The sequence below is a fragment of the Bos indicus x Bos taurus genome, chromosome 17 (genome assembly GCF_003369695.1).
Source record: "Bos indicus x Bos taurus breed Angus x Brahman F1 hybrid chromosome 17, Bos_hybrid_MaternalHap_v2.0, whole genome shotgun sequence".
Lineage (NCBI taxonomy): Eukaryota > Metazoa > Chordata > Mammalia > Artiodactyla > Bovidae > Bos > Bos indicus x Bos taurus.
The window spans coordinates 65494001-65516754 of NC_040092.1; the positions used below are offsets into that span (position 1 = coordinate 65494001).

Below are 22754 nucleotides of genomic sequence, written 5' to 3' on the forward strand. Positions count from 1 at the left end.
TATACTTAAAATAATTTAATCCTCTTTACTAGAATTTTGCTCATTGTGCATATTTCTTTTAACAGGCTTAGGAGAGTTAAATGCATTATAGCTACAGTATGACTCTGATTTCTCTCTAAAGCCATTTATGTTTTCTAGAATTATGCTAAGTAAAGAACAAAGTACACTCTGTTAGTCTCATTTATTACAACCATGTCCATAATTTACAAGCTGATTATGCAAGCCTCATACAAGGGAAATCAGAATAGTTACCCACTGTCAAAGAACGGTAAGCCAGCCTACGTTTTATCACCTGTCTTCTTACACAGCTACCTAAAAAAGGACACCAAGGTCTACAAATGCACTCTAAGTGCGATTAATACTGAAAAGGACTATCTTAAGATAACTGTATTAAAGGCATTAGGGAGTAACCAGGTGTTCTAAATAAGTAACAGTCGAATGTGACACGGAACTAAATATAATGACAAAAATATCAGCATGGAGGCACAATGTGCTTTTGCTACAGCACTGTTTTTAATAAAAATCTAAGTAAGTTATGAGATTTATACAGAAAAATTATCAATACTAATATTAATTTTCCTTTCAATGATGCATCCTTTGTTGTTGCTCTTAATTAAAAATGTATGCATTTAAAAGCAAGCAGTTTGACAGCTGTTTCCATTTGGGAGCAAAAAAGTAAAAAATGTTCTGTCAATTTGGGGAAACATTAAAATTTCAGAATTTTCTTCCATTTTTTCCTTGCTCTATAGAATAATAGACTTGAAGCCTTTGAATAACTCTATTACAGAAACACTAATTACTTATAGACAAATATACTTCACAGTCCATTTAGTTCTCCAAGATATTCTACTACACAAAAATCACTTCAGAAAAAAAATGCTTTCATGTTTTTGAAATGTTTCAAGTGTGCTATGCTATACAAAGATACAGCTATCGCTAGAAAGAATTCCGATGTCGTAAAAAAGACCCATTTGGTGTAAGTTGCCTAAACATTTTCATTTTAAAATTCCAAAACTTTCTTTATGTTAAAGAAAAAAATTTAAGCCTAAAAAAACAAAAGTAACAAACACATATTGAGCTCCCAATATGTGCCAACCAGTACACATCAAAGTAATCTCCTAATATATATACAACCTGGTGTCGAAATGACTATAACACATCTGTTATATTAAAGTATAATGAAACTCTAAAACCTTCAACAGAACTCTTCTTCCTCAGTCCCCCTCCATATACACACCCTCGGACTTTTATATGCTGCAAGACAAGGCACTAGAGAGCTCTGACCCAGTAATTCATGTCATGCCCATGACCACTCTTGCAGCTGAGATCAGCTGGAATACGATTAAAACAAACAAACAAACACGGTTTCTGCCTTTACTCAGTCCTTTTGTCTCGACCTGTTTGTCTTCTGAACATCAAAAATGATATGCCAGGAAACGAGATTCATTTTATTTAAGTATTTTTCAAGATAAGCATGACGAAACATATCTTCTCTATATTAGCAAATACTTGTACTCAAAAACATCCCAAAACAGATAGGTTTCAACTCAACTAGTTTGTAAAGTTCAGCTTAAAAAAAGCCAAAATCATTTTCTATTTACTGGAAAATCTCTGAACTAGACTTTGCTAAACACATAAATTGCTTGAAACACAAGCAGAAGCCAGTCACACCTATCCATAATACACAAGCTATTTACTATTTTCCTTTGTTGTTGTCTTCCAGAAAAAGTTATGCAGAAATGAGGAACTAAAAAATGTGTTTCTAGTGGGAAATAACTTTTTCATTAACATTACTTAAATGAGTCAAAACATGTTCCTAAAACTTGTAGAATATAATATTCCAAAAAGATTAAATTTTATGACTTATCTAAGTTCCTTAGTCTGAGAAAGTAATTTAAATATTTTGTTTCTAAAATAAGAACTAAAAACTGCTTGTTCAGTTTGGTAATCTGAAAAGGAGGTAGATATAGTAAATATAATGTTAAAGCTGGTATTGTGTCATCATAGCCCAGTAATCTGCAACAAAAACTCAACAAGACAACACATATTACATTTTCAAATTTATATGCTAAAAACTAAAAAGTGTAAATAGGGAATCGTTTCTTCAAATAAAATACTGTACTTGTATAAATTCAGATATAAGTGCTGCAAGTAAAATAATTTAAACCAACAACTTCCCCTAACAGTTCACTTCAAAATGAACAAATATATGAGCAACTATTCCTTTGAGTAGTTGAAGGAAACCGAAATATCCATAAAAATCCACAACTATACCCATACTGATTTTCTCCTTCCCCTTTGCTTTAAATTCATAGTAGAAGATAAATTACAAAATTAAATTACTCTGTTCTTCATCTGGTCTTGATCATATCCATTTGATCAAAGCCATTTATCTTAACCTAGGCCTTCCACAGAAAATCAGTGGCCAAATCCTAAAGGTATCTCTTTACCTCACTGCAGAATTTCCCCAGGCTCCATGCTTGTCTGTGAGAATGTTGATAATTTTCTGGATTAGTTGAGTTGCTGTCACATGGTCTCGATATTTAGCTGCTCTTATCAAATGATCACACATCTTCTCATCTTCTCGTTTGTCTGCTGAATACTGGGCACATAGTGACTTGGACAGGAAAAAGAAACATCTATTAATATAAAAATATGGGGGAAACCCCTTTAATTGCATGATGAAACAATCTCTAATATGAACAGAACCAAACAAAACTTTAAAGTGACTTTTACATTGCTCATGAACTGAACTGAGCAGAGTTGGTGATCTACTGTCTCATTATGACAATCCCTCAAGAACTTATTTCTCTGTAGTCATTCATAAGGTACACTCAGAAACGGTTAATATCTAAGCAGAGACCTGAATAAAGAGAAGAAGCCAGAAAATGCGGGGTCCACATTACAAGCAGCATGAAGGGAGGTTACAAAGAACTAAAGCAAAGTGAACAAAGAGAAGAATGGTATGAAAAGAGACTGGAGAGGGAGGCAGGCAGGGGTTGCATCATTTAGTAACTGTGCAGTTATGATAAGGAGCTTAGATTCTATTCTAACCCAATGGGTTACCAGTAGGTTAATCAAGGGAATGATGCGACTGATTTACATATGAAAATGATCAACACAGCTTCATTTAGAGAATGAATTACAGAGGAACAAGAGGCTTGAGGGAGACTGGTAATCAGGCTACTGCACAGGTCCAGAAAAGAGATGCTGGTGGTTTGCAGTAGTAAACTGAGCTAGTTCTCAACACCTTTAGAAAATGCCAGAAACAGCGTGGTCTTTTAAACCTTGGCTATGCAAAATGGACCACTAGCACTAGAATAACCTAGGAACTTATTAAAAGTGCAGAATTATAGGTCCCACTCCACACCAACTAAATCAAAACTTGGATTTTAATGAGATCTCCAGGTGATTTCTAAATTAAAGTTTGAAAAGTACTTTCTTAGACATCAATTTTGCCAAAACAAATTTAGGATTCTTTAGCAATAATCAGATACAACACAACCACTAGTTTCCACGATGCTTGTTTCTTTTCTTTTGGAATTCAGATACTTGTGGTATCATGTTTAAGATGCTATACTACCTAATTGTTTAAAATTTAAAAAAATAATGATTAATGTAAACTTGTTAGTTAAAAGGTCAGTTTAGTTAGATAGTTCATTCCTTTCTCTTGGAGTGTAAAAGAGGAAGTAATGGTTCCAGGAGAGCTCTTTCTGTGCCAGAAGAGAAGCAAGCCTGAGGAGGAGGACAATACCCACAGGGAGCGGAGGTATGCGAATTACAAACTAGCTTACTCTGAATGGAATCATGAACTTGTGGATCAACCAAAAACCAGCCTACCTTTAAATTAAACTTTCTGTGAGACTTTTTTTTTTAAGATTTTTTACAAGAACCTATAAGCTCCTGTTCATTCACTGAAGTCCAGTACGAACTGGGTTTTCTGTTCCTAATACCACAAGCAACCTAAATGATACAGTGTTTATGCAAATGCATAAATAATCAAATATCTCTCGGTTTGTACAGAACACTAGGCTACTGAGATCAAAGGCTGAATCAGCTTGATAGCCTGTGCCCTGGAGAATCCCCATTCTAGACTGTGAGAAGGGAATTGGGAATAAAAGTACAGTCGTCTCCTGCTATCATGAGGGGGTGGGGGGAAAGGGGCAAGGTTCCAGGACCCCCACGGATACCAAAATTTGCAGATGCAAAATCCCTTTCAGACAAGTAATATAATATATATGAATATGTTTATACATATGAATAGGCATAAGATTGGGAAACAAATCAAAAACCAGACAAAAGCATCATCTTTGGCAGAGTCTCTTATCAGTCTTGGGCAACTAACTCACTTGACTTTGCTGGGTCTAACTGTCCTCCCACCTGCAAAATGAGAGGATTATATTACCTCTAAGGATTGTACACTTCAAAGATTTTGGCCAATCTCTAGGAAGTTAGTTTCTGTATATTGTTAAAAGGAAAGTACTTCTTTTACCTAAACACTGATATGGAAAAAATAAATTATGTTAGAAACAAGATTCATTTATAAAATACTACAGGCAAATGCCAGGCTTCTCCAGTGGCTCAGAGGTAAAGAATCCACCTGCAATGCAGGAGACACGGATTCAACCCCTGAGTCAGGAAAATCTCCTAGAAAAGGGAATGGCAACCCACTCCAGTATTTTTGCCTAGGCAATCCCATGGACAGAGAAGCCTGGAGGGCTACAGTCCATAGAGTAGCAAAGAGTCGGACAGGACTGAAGCAAATGAACATACGCACACAGGCAAATGCCAGATATCATGTTAAAAAATGAAAGCCTGAGCCAAACAAACCCCAAGATAGTTCAGTTTGTCAACATTATGATTTGAGCAAAGAAAAGAAAATATGATTAAGAAATACTTGAAGGGAGTAGTTTAAGTGAAGATAGCTAGGGAATTATTCCATTGTTAACAAAAAGGTCAACTACTATGTGATATTTTCAGAGATTCATTCCAGAATAGGCAGCACTCTGTAGGCTACTTCACATCTAAGTCAACCATACACTGAAGCCACCAGGACCAAATGGTAGACACTGTCAGAATTTGTACAGCTTAAACACCCCCTAATGTATGCACCGTGTGCCTTTATCTAACCTCACCTGATCATAAGAGGGAATTAAAATTATTGATGGAAATTCAAAAATAATTGGTTTGAATACTCCCCTGAAACACCAGATACCTTCATATTAAATGTACCAAAATTACCCAAAAATACATTATTAAATAGGCTACCTGTATGCATTTACCAGTTTAACTTTATCAAATCATATTCTTCAAAACATTTGGTAAGCAACTAAAGTTTGCTTAAAAAGGCAGAATTCTAAAAAGAGTCCAAGGTAGTAAGTTAAATAGTAAAATGGTTTAAAGTGCTCTTTAATGGATCCTCCTTTATAATATAAACAGCAACTTTTCATATCTGACATAAAATCTATAGATATAAATCACATTAAAGGGCTATTCTCTCCTGATTATCAATCTCTGTCTCATTGTGGAACATTAGAGTCACATCTAACCTTAAAACATGATAAAAGGAAACCAAACAAGAATGTTTTGTAATGATATAATGAACTTGCATCTATTCTTAAAAGCATCTTTAAAATGCAATTTTAAAGATGAACACATTCTTATTAAAAAACCAATAACATATTCAACATATGACATATCATTCAAAGTCAAGTACGGATGAGGAATATTTGCCTGAAGATCAAACACATGTTACTTATTGAAGGAATGTGCGTGCGTGTGTGTGTGTGTGTGTGTGCGTGCGCTTGTGTTTAAGGATTAAGTGGAGGTATCCCAAAAGACCTTACCAAAATGTACCATCTATCAATAAAATCAAGGGCCAGGTCTAGTGTGTGCCTGCTAAATTGCTTCAGTTGCATTCGACTCTGGACCCTGTGGTCTATAGCCCACCAGGCTCCTCTGTCCATGGGATTCTCCAGGCAAGAATACTGAGTGGGTTACCATTTCCTTCTCCAGGGCATCTTTCCAGCCCAGGGATTGAACCCAAGTCTCTTGTGCCTCCTGCATTAGCAGGAGGGTTCTTTGCCATGAGCACCATTTGGGAAGCCCACCAGATCTAGGACTTTCATTCAATTTTACTTCACATAAACGTTTCTGTTTTCCTACTTTAAGCAACACATGAACTAAGTAATATAGCATCACAACAATGACCCTCCTGTCCAACCTGAATCATAAAATAAAAAAAACAGAAAAAAGCATCCTGGGAACTAATTCAAATATATTTGAATGAATTTGATCATTGCTAAAGAAATCTATTAATGTATTAATATAGAATTAATAAAACATAAGATAAATCTAGTTCTTAAAAAATTCACTTAACTGAAGAGAGAAGCAATTTAGACTGATCAATTGTAATTCAAATAACTCTTCTGGATCTTTAAATAAAGAAGTAAAGACAATATCACATTTAGCCTTTCCTTTCAGATGTTATGTCTCTAAGTTCACTATCTGTCCTTTGTATGAAAGCCCAGAGAGGAATGAACTTAAAATCAAGCAGATTTCTCTATTATGCTCCTGCCATCACTCTGATGACCTTTCTGGTGGTCAGACTTTCTCTTCATTATCTCCCAGGATGCTCGCATTTTCTCAAGGCTTTGTCATATGTCCCTTGGCAATATCACCCACTCCCACCATCATCTGCTATTATCAATTTAGATGTAGCTGTCAAGTTTTTCACGTCTGACTCAGCTGTTTTCCCAAATTCAGATCCCACATTTCTATCTGTAGGACAGTCTCCAACCATTCAATAAGTACCTAAAATTTAAAACATACAACCTACCATCTTTATCCCAAACATGCTGTTACACTGAAAAGGGAACGGTTTCCTATTTCTGTCATCTGTGACTTTTCAATTTCCCTCACATCATATCCCATCATTTCCAGCCAAACCTCTAACCACTCATCACAGCCCTAATGTAGATCTTTATTTGCTCACAACTCAGCTCGTGAAATAATCTTCTGTCCTTTTATGAGAAGTCCCAGAATTATTTCTAGAAAAATTTGCTTTGGAATGACATAGATATATGTATAGATCCCATCCTCAAAAAATATATAATTGTTTAAAATATTGAAAAATTAGAACCAAATTTTACTGCCTAGACCTGTGAATGTGTAGCCGTCTATAAAGTGGAATATTATCTTTTACATTACTGTCTATCTACACTCTATTTGCCAGATATACTAGATTATACACTACTACCCAAATAGCCTCAAGACATTTTCAAGGGCTGGAAAATACACTTTTCCTCTAGCTTTTATATGTGAAACAAGTTTAAAGATGTCTATTGAGAAAGTAAGAGGGAAATTTGAAAGACAAACTATTAGAGAAGAGATACTCATGCAGAGGAAAATATACGGCAATCTAGAGGTCCTTTTGATTCTTTACCTGAATATAAAAGGTGGAAAAAAATCTCAAAAAATCCAAAATAATTGGAAATTAAACAATTCATCTCCAAATAAAAAAATATGGATCAAAAATGATATCACAAGGAAAATTAGAAAAAATTGTGGGAACTGGATAAAACAGCATTTAAAGTAAAATTTATACTTTTAAATATATTAGAAAATATTAAATATTTAAGGAAGAAATAATACAAATCTTAAACTCAGATGACAGAGGCTAAGGAATACACTCCAACTAATTTTGCATTAAAGGAACAGAAAACTAAGTAACATAATTTGCATAAATAAACACAAAAACTCAACAAAATACTACCATTCAGCTATCTATAAAACAGACTATATATCATGATGAAGTAGAGTATATGTATGGAATGCAAAGTTGACTTAATATTTAAATATAAATCAGCATAATTCACCATAAAACAGAAAAAAAGGGAGAAAAACACATCATCTAAATTTTTAAAAGCAATTAATTAAATAAATACCATTCAAAACCCTTTCATGAAAATAAATTAATTAATTAAATAACAAGTACTCCACAAACCAGGAATACAAAGAGACTTCCTAAACCTTAGGAAGGACATCTATAAAAATCATTCAACTAAAACTGGAAATAAAGTGCTATGTCCTCTCTCATAACTTCTATTCAATATGGTAAAAGAGATCTTAACCAGCAGAGACAAAAAATAAACAAGTAAGCAAAAAGACAGTCTGAAAAGGAAAGACTAACAGACTCTTCATTTGTATATGTGTTCCCCTATGTTATAATTCTGAGCATTCTAAGAAAAAACTACTAGAATATATAATACAAGTTTCTTAGATAAAAGGTCAATATACTAAAAGTTAATTATGTACCTACATGCTGGCAATAATCAACTCAAAAACAATTAACAATACCATTAATAACGTGAAATATTTAGCAGTATACAAAAACATATTCAAGTCTACACACTGAAAACCATAAAACACTGCTAAGAGAAACTAAGACTAAAATAACTGAGGATATACACAATGTTCATAGATTTAAAATCTCAGTATTTTAAAATATATATACTTTTCAAATTGATTTTATAGATTCAACCCAATCTTAATACTTTAGGAGGCTTTCTTAAGGATATATTGACAGCTGAGTCTAAAATATATCTGAATAAAAAAGAAAAAAAAATTTACAAAGGAAAGATGAAACTGTAGAATTTTATACTCTTTGAATCACACTGTAAAATAAGAAATCAAGACAGCATAGATTATGAAATGAAAAAAGAGTGCCTTTTCAACAACTGGTATGGAAACACCTGGCCACTCTCAAAGGAGCAAAGAAAGAAAAAAACTTGTTTTTACCTCATACCACAAACAAAATGTTTAATTCAAAATGAATAAAAAATATAGATGTAAAAGTTAAAATTTTAGCACTTCTAGAAAAAATAAACAGAAAAATCTCACAAACTTCAAGTACGCAGAGAATACTTAGACTAAAATTCATAGATTGGAGAGTGTAAAAGAAAATCATAACCATAACAAAATTTGAAAAATTAGACTTCAGTGAAACTGATAAAATCTGCCCTGTAGAAGTCACCATTTAGAAAACGAAAAGGCCAGTGAGGGAAGGAAAGAGTGGGACGAATGGAGAAAGCGCCATTATCGCATACACACTACCCTGAGTAGGACGGGTACCCCGTGAGAAGTCGGGCGCCTGGCCTGGCACTCTGAAATGACCTAGAGGGGCGGGTTGCGAGGGGAGCGGAGCTAAAAAGGACGTGACATATGTGTGACTGCGGCTGATCTGCAGCGTTGTACCACACAAACCAACACAGTGTTGTATAGCAATTTTCCTGCAATTAAGAAAGAAATGAATAAGGAAAGAAAATGAAAAGGCAATGAGAAAAAACATTCACCATATGTATAGCTGACAAAAGATTTCCTTACAGAAAATACAAAGAATTCCTACAGTGCCATAGAGACAAACAAACTTAAAACCATAAACAAAGGATCTGACTAGACATTTTACAAAAGATATACAAATGACTAATAAGTATGTGAAAAAACGCTTAGTCAGCAGAGAAATTCAACTAAAAACCACAACACTCTATCATTATATACACACTAGAAGGGCTGAAATTACAGGAACTGACAATAAATACCGGCAAGGATGTGGGACAGAGGGAACTCTCATACCTACTAACTAGCCTGATGAAGTGTAAGACCTGCAACTACTCTAGAAAATAGTCTGGCAGTTTCTCCTAAGCCTAAATACAAACTTGCAACAGCACACAGCAATTATGCTCCTAGGTACTTCCTCGAAATGAATGATAACGTTTCCACAAAAATGAATTGTATGAAAATGCCCATAATGCTTTTAATCATTGAGCCAAACAGTGGAAATTACCCCATGTACACCTACAGACGAATGGATAAACAAAGCAGTACTGCTAAGCAATATAAAAAACAAAAGAGCAATACACATACAACAATGTGGATTAGTATCAAAAATGTTATGTTGACCAAAACAATCCAGACCTTAGAGCACCCATTATGTAATTTATATGAAATTGTATACCACACCAAACTATCTATAATAACAGAAACCAGATGAGCAGTTGCCTACAGTTAGGATATGTATGAATCTGCCTGAAATGCAGGAGACCCAGTATCTTCCCTACGTCGGGAAGATCCCCTGGAGGAGGACATGGCAACCCACTCCAGTATTCTTGCCTGGAGAATGTCATGGACAGAGGAGCCCGGCGGGCTACAGGCCATGGGGTCACGAGGGTTGGACGCAACTGAGCGACTCCACCACCACCACCAGGTGTGTGTATGTGCAGTGGCACTGACCACATGGGAACAGAAGGGGATTCTCTGAGATGACAATTTCCATATCTTGATTATAACAGCAACAAAGATATACACGTGTCAAAACTCATCCAACTGAATACCTGAAATGAGTATATTATATATAAATCACTCAATAAAGTATATTTAAGAAGTTCTTAAAAATGAATAGGCAAGGCACTAACAGGGAAGAAAGTAGTTAAAATATTCATATTGAAAAAATTAGCTCATATACCAAGCAGGTCAATACACTCTATAAATCAGTAAGGTAGATAAACAATAAGAGATAACTAATAAGAAACTAGGTAAAAGATAAATGGTACTACACAAAAATTATTTTTAAAAAACATAATACATAACAAGCAGGAGAAAAGATGTACACTTTAATTTGTAAAGAAAATCCCAAATAAAACACAGTGACATACCACTACACAACTCCCAGAAAGCTAAAATTAAAAGTGGCAAACAACTGTTGATGAAAATGTGGAGTAATATGAACAGTTACACACTGATGTTGGAAGAGGTACACACTTTTGCAAGAGAGTGTAGCAGTTATCTATTGAGACAGAAAACATGAATATTTTACAGTCAAGTCCACCCTCCCCTTCATGGATCACAGCCTTGTTGGGCAAAGGGACTTGCATAACTTAATGCAGCTATGAGCCATCCTGTGTAGGGCCACCCAACATGGATGGGTCAAAGTAAGAATTCTGACACAGCACGGTCTAATGGAGGACAGAATGACCAACTACTGCAGTATTCTTGCCTCAAGAACCACATGAACAGTATGAAAAGGCAAAAAGACACCACAATGGAAGATGAGCCTCTCAGGTCAGAAAGTATCCAATATGCTACTGGACAAGACTGGAGAAATCGCTCCAAAAAGAATGAAGAGGCTGGGCCAAAGGGGAAGCAATGCTCAGCTGTGGATATGTCTGGTGGTGAAAGTAAAATCAGATACTGTAAAGAAATACTGCATAGGAACCTGGAATGTTAGGTCCACAAATCAAGGTAAATTGCACATGGTAAAACAGATGACAAGAATGAACATCGATGTATTAGGAATCAGTGAGCTAAAATGGACGGGAATGGACGGATTTAATTTGGATGATCGTTGTATCTAATACTGTGCGCAAGAATCCCTTAGAAGAAATAGTCTCATAGACGACAAAAGAGTTCGAAATGTAGTACCTGGGTACAATCTCAAAAATGGCAGAATGACCTCGGTTCCCTTCCAAGACACACTATTCAACATCGTAGTAATCCAAGTCTAAGCTACAACCACTAATGTTGAAGAAGCTGAATTTGATGGCTTCTATGAAGACCTACTAGACCTTCTAGAACTAACACCAAAAAAAGACATCCTTTTCATCATACGGGATTGGAATGCAAAAGTAGAAAGTCAAGAGATTCTGGGACGTGAAAGTAAGTTTGGCCTTGGAATACAAAATGAAGCAGGGCAAAGGCTAACAGAGTTTTGTCATGAGAAATCACTGGTCATAGCAACACAAGAGACAACTCTACATTATGGACACCACCAGATGGTCAGTACTGAAATCAGATTGATTATATTCTCTGCAGCCAAATGGAGAAGCTCTATACAGCCAGCAAACACAATACCTGGAGCTGACTGTGTCTCAGATCATCAGCTCCTTAATGCAAAATTCAGGCTTAAATTGAAGAAAGTTGGGAAAACCACCAGACCATTCAGGTATGACCTAAATCAAATCCTTTAAATTTATACAGTGGAAGTAACAAATAGATTTGAGGGATTAGATCTGGTAGAGAGAGTGCCGGAAGAACTATGGATGGAGATTCATTACACTGTACAGGAGGCGGTGACCAAAACCAACCCAAATGAAAAGAAATGCAAGAGGGCAAAGTGGTTATCTGGGGAGGCTTTACAAGTAACAGAGGAAAGGAGAGAAGTGAAAGGTATGAAAGAAAGGGAAAGATACATCGAACTGAATGCAGAGTTCCAGAGAATAGCAAGGAGAGATAAGAAAGCCTTCTAAATGAACAACACAAAGAAATGGAGGAAAACAAGAGAATAGGAAAGACTAGAGATATCTTCAAGAAAACTGGAGATAGCAAGGGAACATTTCATGCAAGGATGGGCACGATAAAGGACATAAACGGTAAGGACCTAACAGAAACAGAAGAGATCAATTAAGAAGAGGTGACAAGAATACACAGAACTACATACAAAAGGTCTTAATGACCAAGATAACCACAATGAGGTGGTCAGTCACCATGCCAGACATCCTGGAATGTGAAGTCAAGTGGGCCTCGAAAGCATTGCTATGAACAAAGCTAGTTCATAGTATGAAATGAACTAGAAGGAATTCCAGCTGAGCTATTTCAAATCCTAAAAGATGGTGCTTTACAGTGCTGCAATCAATAAGTCAACAAATTTAGAAAACTCAGCATTGGTTGCAGGACTGGAGAAGGTCCGTTTTCCATTCCAATTACAAAGAAAGGAAATGCCAAAGAATGTTCAAACCACTGCACAATTGCACTCATTTCACATGCTAGCAAGATAATGCTCAAAATCCTTCCCGATAGGCTTCAACAGTACATGACCAAGAACTTCCAAATGTACAAGCTGGATTTGAAAAGGCAGAGGAACCAGAGATCAAACTGCCAAAATCCGTTGGATCATAGAAAAAACAAAGGAATTTTAGAAAAACATCTGCTTCATTGACAATGCTGACACCTTTGACTGTGTGGGTCACAACAAACTGTGGAAAATTCTTAAAGATAAGGGAATAGCAGACCACCCTGTCTCCTGATTAATCTGCATGCAGGTCAAGAAGTAACAGAATTGGACATGAAACAATGGATTGGTTTAAAATTGGGAGAGAAGTATGTCAAGGCTATATATTGTCACCCTGCTTATTGAACTCATATCCAGAGTGCATCATGAGAAATGCCAGACTAGATGAATCACAAGGCAGAATCAAGATTGCTGGGAGAAATATTAACAACCTCAGATATGTAGATGATACCCAATGTAATGGCAGAAAGTGAAGAGGGTCTAGAAAGCCTCTTGATGAGGGTCAAAGAGAGTAAAAAAGTTGGCTTAAAACTCAACATTCAAAAAACGAAGATCATGGCATACAGTCCCATCACTTCATGGTAAATAGAAGGGGAAAAACTGAAAATGGTGACAGATTTTATTTCCCTGAGTTCTAAAATCACTGAGGACGATGACTACAGCCATGAAATTAAAAGACACTTGCTCCTTGGAAGGAAAGCAGTTACAAATCTAGACAGCATATTAAAAAGTGAAGATATCACTTTCAGACAAAGGTCTGTATAGTCAAAGTTATGTTTCTTTCCAGAGAGTTTGACCATAAAGAAGGCTGAGTACCGAAGAATTGATGCTTCTGAACTGTGGGCTTGAGAAGACTCTTGAGAGTCCCCTGGACAGGAAGGAGACCAAACCAGTCAGTCCTAAAGGAAATCAACCCTGAATATTCAGTGGAAGGACTAATGCTGAAGCTGAAGCTCCAGTACTTTGGCCACTTAATGTGAAGAAGTGACTCACTGGAAAAGACCCTGATGCAGGAAAAGACTGAGGGCAGAAGGAGAAGAGGACGACAGAGCAGGAGATGGTTGGATGACATCACCACTCAATGAACATGAGTTTGAGCAAACTCCATGCAACAGTGAAGGCTAATAGAGCCTGGCACGCAGCAGTCCATGGAGTTGCACAGAGATGGACACAACTGAGCAACAGAACAACAAATCCACCTACAAATACACGTGAGTATGTACACCAAAAGACATTAAAGCTGCACAGATCCTGATATCAACAGTTAAAAAATGGATTGCCAATCAACAGCAGAACACAGCATGAAAAACCACTGCTCTACTGATGAAACAGAATTATACGGCGTTGATCATGAAAAAGAAAACCTAACAAATGAAATGAATCTCAAACATAATAGTAGAACTAAAAATGCCAGAGAAAACCGACTTTGTGTAAAGTTCAAAAACTGGAGAAGAAATTACAATGATTAAAAAACATGCAGCTACGTATTAAAAGAAAAAAAAAAACAGAAGCAAGTAAGTCATTAGATAAAATGACATCATTTAGCTTAATGGAACAAAAAGGGGTTGTGATTGGATATATAAATGCACAAGGCTTCTCACAACCACTTCAGCATTAAGAAAAGGAGGTAAATTAATGTTAAATTAATAGAGTATATTTTATGAGAAACAGATTATAAAGCAAGTTTTCATTAAGTTTGCATAATATTGTGATATAAAAATAAATTTCAGTTAAAAAGTTCAAGGCTAAAATATTTAAAATATTTTATAACCCGTTATTCTAATTTACTAACATTTATTTTTAATTAAGCAATTGAAATGTATTGGCTTCAGAAGTTTTGTGCTTCAGTTTATAAAGAAATTTATACTCAAATTTAAAAAGCAATGACTTATATGATAAAGAAATTCCTCTCTTCTACTTCGTCACTGTTTGGCTGTTTTCTACAGGTGTAGTCATGTTAACATGAATGTATTGCCTGTGTAAATAAAATCAAATTATCCGTCATTCCTTTTCAAGACATAAAGTTCTATCTTCATTCTTTTTCATGGCTATACACAACATTATATTTTTAGTTAAATGAACACACTTTCTGGTAAACACTTTTAAGTGTACTACCTTATGCCCTAATTTATCTCAAAATTACTTACACTATAAATTGTTTGTCTCATTGTAAACCATTTAAAAGGGCAATCATCTAAAGGACAACAAATTAAGAAGCTTTTCAACAGTTCAATTTTGGAGGTCTTTGCACTCAATCTCAATTCAGATTTAAAGTCCAACCATTTAAAAAAAAAAAAATGTTGTCCATGGGAATGTTACAGAGCCTCCTGAAAAACTTAGAAAAATAAAAGCTTAAAAAATCCAACAGCAAACGAAAGTCAACCAATGACAATGTGTGACAGCCACCTTTAATTCTAAAGTGATTCCTCTGTCATCCAACGCTTCGAAGTATTGATTTCTCTCAGCATGAAAAAGTCTAAGCCAATGAAATAGATATAGTATCATCCCCCTGATAATAGCATTCAAGGTGAAAACAGGCAGAACACTTATCAAAGTATCGCTTTCATTTCTTATTGTTTTAATGGACTGGATACAATGTGCTGGGTTCTTATCTTTACAATTGCAGACTTAAAACAATATTTTCAAATTATCTGAGTGCTAATATAGGTTCTAATATTTTAGAGAATAAAAAAATGGGTTTCAAAAGCTTTTACATATTTGTAAAGTGAAGTCAACACTAAGAAGAAGGTTAGTTTCCACTTGCATGTAAAATACACATACAACACTGTTCACGCTATTTCATTGCTACATTAGAGTTACTTGTTAACAATGAAAATTACAAAATTTTTAAGTAAATAGCAAAACAGCTTTCATAAAGGCAAACTGATTTCTTTAACAATGCCTGCATACATAATATATCAGTTTGGTAAAGAAAGTAAAATGAGGTTAGTATCAGTGATCAACACAACTGACAGGAAATTTAAACAGAGTTAAATTCAAATAACCATATTTTAAAATTCATCATGAGACAAGTATATCTTCCCGAGAGATTATAATTATACACAAATACATATAAACACATATATAGTGAAAGAGAGAGAAATTCAAGTTTTTATTTTTTAAACTTTACTATTTGTTAATTTTCACAAGAGCTGAATATCTTAAACAAATCCTATAATCTTTTAACTCAACATATCTACCTAACCATTGGGTTTTTTGGAAATCATACAAAACTAGGGCATCTTACTTGTACTAGGCTAAAAGTTGTGTGTGTGTGTGTGTGTGTGTGTGTCTATGTGTACATATGTATAGACATACTTTAATTTCAAATAACAGTAGTTCAAGAACAAGCATGAAAACCGAAAAGGTAAAAAGAGATTAATTCATTCTGTAAGAAACCATAGTTAATACTGTGGTTAAGAACACAGACTCTGGAGCCAGACAACCTGAGTTTAAATCTTGGCTCTGACGTATTCATGATCAGCTAGGTATTTAACCTCCTATTCCTCAGTTTCCTTAAAGAAAAAGGATATAATGTGATGTGCTTTTCATAAAGTTCCAATATGCATAGACATAAAACAATCAAAATGTTGACAGGCATATACACTAACACCCAACACTTACTGTAGACTCACTCATGAAGTTAACCAACTATACTGCAAACAGTCCCTTGTCTTCCATCATCTGAATGTAGCTGAGAGACATGGAGTAAAAATAATTACAATATGAGATACTTGCTAAGAAAGATATTCACCGTGTGCTTGGAAAGAACAGAAAAGAACTATTCAGAACCAGTCACGGTTTCACAAAGGAATTAGAGGTTAAGTAACTTTTCATGGAGAAGAAAGGGCTCATTTAAGATAGAAGAAATAAAATATAGCAAAATAGTGGTGAAAAAATGAGAACAGCTCAAATAAAAAACTTTTAAGAATAACAGAATAAGACTTGCAATTACCAGAGCTCTCTCTTTTTTTAAGCAAACCAGTACATGCTGCTTTATATCTTCCTTGGGTGCCTAATATATTTTTACCCATTTCCTTCCTAAAAAGATTATTCCTCAAAAGTTTTTATAAATGGTTTAACATATAAATAGTTGATTTGGTCAACTGTTAAGATAACTAGGATATATCATAAACTGAAACCTTAAATACAGGCTTTATCTATCTGTAGGGAGTGTATTCAGACATTTTTCTAGAAGAGATTTTTAAACAGCAGTAAGATATCTATTTCTCTATTGAGACTATATTTTACATTATTAGAATCTAATGAGAACACACTGAAAAAAATATATTTTTCAGTTTGGATTTAATTTGATCAGCCTTGCTCACAGGTATGAATTCCATTTCACCTCGGCCTTAATTCCTTTGCTTTTTTCTAGCTTTCTACCTTTAAAGGAGTGCCCAGTAATATAGCTCTGTTTCTTGAAGCTAGAGAAGTATCACTCATAATTTTCAAAATCAGAGACATCAGCTTACTTTACAATGGTCTTCCTTTGTCCCAAAAATGAAAGCTTCTTTAGTTGCACATGTTATTCTAAAAAGGATGATTTTTTAAAAAATATGTACATGCATGCACATGCCCTGTGTAGATATATATATTTTCTATTCAGAAGTCACCCCCCATAGAAAACTGAGAGCAGAAAATGTTGTGAGCCTAGTTCTTAATCTGGCCATTATCAAGAAGCTAAAATAGGAAGTGAGACAAGTTAAAACACACCCTAGAAGAATCTCTAAAAATAGTGCATTCCAGAATGAATACAGCAGACTTTGGAAATGTACTGAGAAATACTGTGACTAAAGAGTCCAGGTGTGAAAGATAAACCAGAATATGTATGATAAACCACAGTGAGAATTTTCCTTAAGGAGTTTGATGGTCCCACTGTCAATGAACCAGAAGAAGGGAAAAAGGTGAACCCTGGACTTAGTAAGGCCCAGCATTCTTTTTATTCTAAGACTGGATGCAAGTCAGCCTGTACTAAAAGAAGGAATGTGATCAAGAGAGATCTCTGTGTGAGGGAGCTGAACTTGGCAAAGCAGGAGAGAGACAGAGGTCAAGAGAAAACCTCCTCTGCAGGAGCGTGGCCTATGAATTAGCAGATGCAAAACTCAGTAATGAGCTTCCCTTTTCTGCACTGTGATGTCTTTCATCATTGCAAGGCCTACAAAGGAGAACAAGAAAAGCCTTCGTCCATGCTCTGAGCAACAGGATAAAGATAAAACAGCTACTTCCTGGGAAAGCCACTTGTATGATACTAAGAAATAGCCTCCAGAGTTCTGACAGAGCAGTTGACTGGACCAAGGCCCTAAGGCAGAGGTAAGAATTCCAGAGTAAGTGTGGGACATATAAGCATTCCTTGAGTAATCCTTGAGATTACTTAGAATAAAAAAACTACTCTTCATTTTGAAGTAACAGCAATAGCCGCATCATTAAACATTTAGTATGGACTCACGTAACAGGCACTTTACAGTTATCAAATCCCATTTACTCCTCATTACTATAGGTAGGCACCATCATTATCCTGATTTTCACATGAGACATTAATGTCTTAGCTCACACAGTCAGTAAATGACAGAGTCAAAATTAATGCACAAGGTTATCTGACGGGAAAGTCAGAACTATGTGAAACTGCACCAGATTAGTCTGTGGTCTCACTGGCTGAGTGCTCAAACTAAAGTGATCTGGACATCTAAAAGGACTCACAATAGTCCTTACTTAACCAACGTATCCATAGTACTTTATCTATAACGTATCTATAGTACAACTCTCACGGTTGTTTATAACATCATTTTTATCTAACATAAATAAAATAATATCCAAAGCTACAATTATATGTGTGTGTGTATATATATGTATATATAGAGAGAGAAAGAGTGAAGCTTACCATTTTCCTATTCCTGCTCTATAGATGAAGAAGTATATAAAAAGAGGATAAGAAGTATGTCTAAAACCACAATGTTAGTAAACAAATACCAAAGCCAGGATAAGAACTGTCATTCTACTGCTTTGCTATTATGACTCAAACTGGGATCTTGAGCTCTGATGACTCAAGATCTATTAATCAGTCATCTCTTCAGGAAATGACAGAATTGATTATGTAAAGTGTACCTCAAGAAAGAGATGTTGGAAAGACAGTGGGATATATTAATCACCAATATAGAGCCATCATGAGAAACAGAAGGCATAAAGATAAGCTTAAAAAGTTATCATGAACCTGGGTCATCCCTTTCTCAGTTACTAAAGCAGGAAATGGCTACCCACTCTAGCATTCCTGCCTAGAAAATTCCATGGACAGAGAAGCCCGGTGGACTAGTCCATGTGGTCACAAACAGCCAGACACGACTGAGTGACTAACACACTTTGAAGATGAGATGTTCCAAATAGGAGTAAAAAAGTATAAGGGAATAAATAAGAAAGAATAAAACAAAAAGAAGAAAAGACAAGCAGGAAAGCATAAATGGGGAGTTCACTTGAAAATATTTTTACTGTATCATAAGTTTACTTTAAAAGTTACTAAGAAAAAAATATATAGTGCCATTCTATTTCATTTGCCTTGTATTTCAACCACTAAAAGACAGATTGGGGAATTCAATTCAATAATGAGAATATAAAATTTAAAAGTGGACAAAGATGGAAAAAAGTGTGTTCTTCAACTAATGTTTAAATAATTCAGATTTATTTTGCACTCCACCAATTTTACATGCAGGTAAGAACCAATATATAAAGTTAGTAGAAAGAGAAAATAAACAGAGAAAACTTGTTTATGGTTTCAGTTTCAAAAAATTTTCTGAAACTTAAAGACTGAATGAAAGGAAATTTAAAGATTACTATATAGCTGATTCTAACATAACACAAGCAATATCGAGTGTTGGAGAGAATGTAGAGGAAAGAAAATCTTGTGCACTGGCAGTGGGAACATAAATTGGAGCACCCGACTGAAGACAGCATGAAGGTTTCCCAAAAAGTTAAAAATAGAGCTACTACATGATCTAGCAACGCACTTCTTTATATCTAAAGGAAACAACTCACTATGTTGAAGAAATACATGCACTCCCAAATTCCTTGCATCATTATTAAAAATAGCCAAAATATGGAAACACACTATGTATCCATCAACAAATGGATAAACAAAATACAGTGGAATACTATTCAACCTCAAAAAAGGGGAAATCTTGCCACTTGTGATGACATGGATGAATCTGAGGGCAATATGCTAAGTGAGACAAGCCATAAACAAAAAGACAAATATTGCATATTTCATTTATATGCAGAATCTAAAAACAAAAAATTCAAAATCATACTAGAGGCTTAAGACTGGCAGGAAAGGGAAGATATTGATCAAATGGTACAGAATTTACATTCTGAGATTAGTAAATTCTGTATATCTAGTGTACAGTATGACAACAATACTTAATGAGAACGTGCTGTGTACTTGAAATTTGCTTAGATCTCGACCACACACACACCCAAGTGGCATGGGCTGAAGGATATGTCAATTTGCTCAATTGGGGTCATCATTTCACAATGTACACATACATCCAAGTATCATGTTGTGCACCTTAAATATATACAATATCTATTTGCCAATCTTATTTCAATAAAGTCGGGGAGAAAAAGAAAAACAGTGGCAAACTACAAAGAAATACAGGGAGGATAATGACTGCTAGTTTTCTTTATGCTTCTACCAGGATTCCAACATTGAATTAAGGCATCAACTAAGAAACAGATATTTCTATTGCAAGTATGGCAAGCCCTTTCTGGATATTTTCTAGTCATCTTGCCAATCCCTACCTTTATTTGTAAAATTTGAAGGAACAAGATGCTATTCTGATTGTTAACCTCAAAAAAAAAAAAAAAATGATGTTATGGAGCTATAAACATCATAATGTCAGCTCACAGAGTCAACTGAATGAGAGAACAGATGAAGGAGATCCATTTTAAAACCACTTTGAAAAATTCCTGTAAAGAAGTATGGCTTAACATTAATTTGTAAAATGTAAATAGTATAAGTTGCAGAAGAAAGCTGGATTTAATCTCTCAGCCAAGTAGACTGTATTGATACTAACTTCAAATTGTGGCCACAAACCTCAAACACACAACTCTTTTCCTATTCTCACTTTCAGCTGATGATCTTGTCCCCAAATATTTCAGTGAGGAAATAAAAGCAACCAGAAACCAACTTCCACAAGCTCCCAGTGACACATTTACCCTCCTTCTAGCATATGTTCTGAATCTTTTGCCTGTTAATATAGGAGAACTCTCCACCATCACTGTTCAGTCGCTAAGTCGTGTCCAACTCTGCTCGTTTCTAAATCAGCTCCCCATCTGGGGACCACATCTCACCTGCTCAACTCTGCCTGCACAGTGTTTCTCATCACTTCTTTACTCTCTCTTAAGTAATGGACTTTCCTTCTAACAAATCGTTCTCCTGTGCATGCGGACATGCTGTTGTTTTCAAAATCTTAAACAAACTGAAAACTACTCTTCTCAATAATTTGCCCACAAACTTCTGCATCATTTCTCGAGTCCCCTTCAGTAATATCCCCACAAAGAATGGTCTGCATCCATTTCCCATTCTCTCTTCTAAGTAAGAGTAACAGTGGTTTCTTTAGATGATCTTCTACCTAGTCTTTTTCTCCTTCCCAATTGCTTAACACTGGAGTGCCTCCAGAGCATGGTCTTTAGAATTCTCCCCTATCTATCATCACTTCTTTGATGATCTCAGAGTTTTAAAAGCTATTCATATTCCAGTGACTCTCACATTTATATTTCCAGTCCACACATTTCCTGAATTTCAGATTCATTTATCCAAATGCTTACGTTAAATCTTCTCTTGGATGCCTAATTTTTAACTTATTTTTGAACTGAACCCCTTATCTTGCCATCCAACCCCCACTCCAACCCATCCTTCCCTGGAAAATTCTGCTTTTACACAGTCTGTATCTCAGTGAATGATGTCCCCTTTTTTACATTTGCTGAAATCTTGGAGTTATTCTTGACTTCTCTCTCACACACCCAGGTGTATATTTACAATTATAATATCTTCTTGAATTAGTAACTGTTTAAATTATTATATAATAATTTTCTGTCTTTTTTGTTACAGTTTTGATTTAAGGTCTAAACTTGGTTTGATATAAATGTAAATACTGTTTTTGGTTCCAGTTGCATGGAATATTTTTTCCATTCCTTCATTTTCAGCCTCTGTGTATCCTTCAAGGTCAAGTGGGTGATTTATATACCACCATTACAGTGTTAGAGTATTCTGATTTTGACCATATACTTAATAAAACCAGCAAGTATTATATTTATATTCAACTTCATGTTATTAACTAGCTTCCTTTCATTTCAGCTTGAAGAAATAGCTTTAGCATATTTTATAAGGCAGGTTTAGTGGTGATAAATCTTCTTTGCTTTTTTTCTTTTTAGTCTGGGAAAGTTTATTTTATTTAGTTATTTTTGATTCAAGGATAATTGCTTTACAGTATTGTGTTGGTTTCTACCAAACATCAATAGGAATCAGCCACAGGTTTATGTCTAGGCAAGTCTTTCCCTCTCTTCTTTTCTGGATGATGGCTTTTTTGGGCAAAGTATTTGTGGTTGGCAGTCTTTTCCCTTAAAGCACTTTGAATATATCATCTTCAGGCCTGTAAAGATTCTGCTGAGACACCTATTGACACCCTATGGATTTATGTGACAATTTGCTTCGTATGTGACTTTGAGTGTAGCAATTCACTTTTCTCTTGCTGCTTTCAAATCTTTGATTTTTCAAGAGCTTGATTATAATGCATCTCTGTGAAATCCTCTTTAGATTAAAAGTTATTCTATCATTGTGCTCCTATTTGTTTTCTGACTACTTTCTACATTCTTTTTACTCTTTTGCTGTCTTCCTTTATTATTTGACAGTTTTTTGTAG

At 35.1% G+C, this 22754-nt stretch overlaps 1 protein-coding gene across 5 annotated transcripts in view; it reads right to left on the bottom strand.

Annotated features, from left to right (window-relative positions):
- LRBA (LPS responsive beige-like anchor protein) overlaps positions 1 to 22754 on the bottom strand; it is a 756962-nt gene that overhangs the window by 414760 nt on the left and 319448 nt on the right. For all 5 annotated transcript variants that reach the window (XM_027513423.1, XM_027513426.1, XM_027513425.1 and 2 more), the window contains exon 37: positions 2451 to 2617. In XM_027513423.1, the coding sequence (XP_027369224.1) occupies positions 2451 to 2617 (167 nt within the window). The remainder of the gene's footprint in view (positions 1 to 2450; positions 2618 to 22754) is intronic.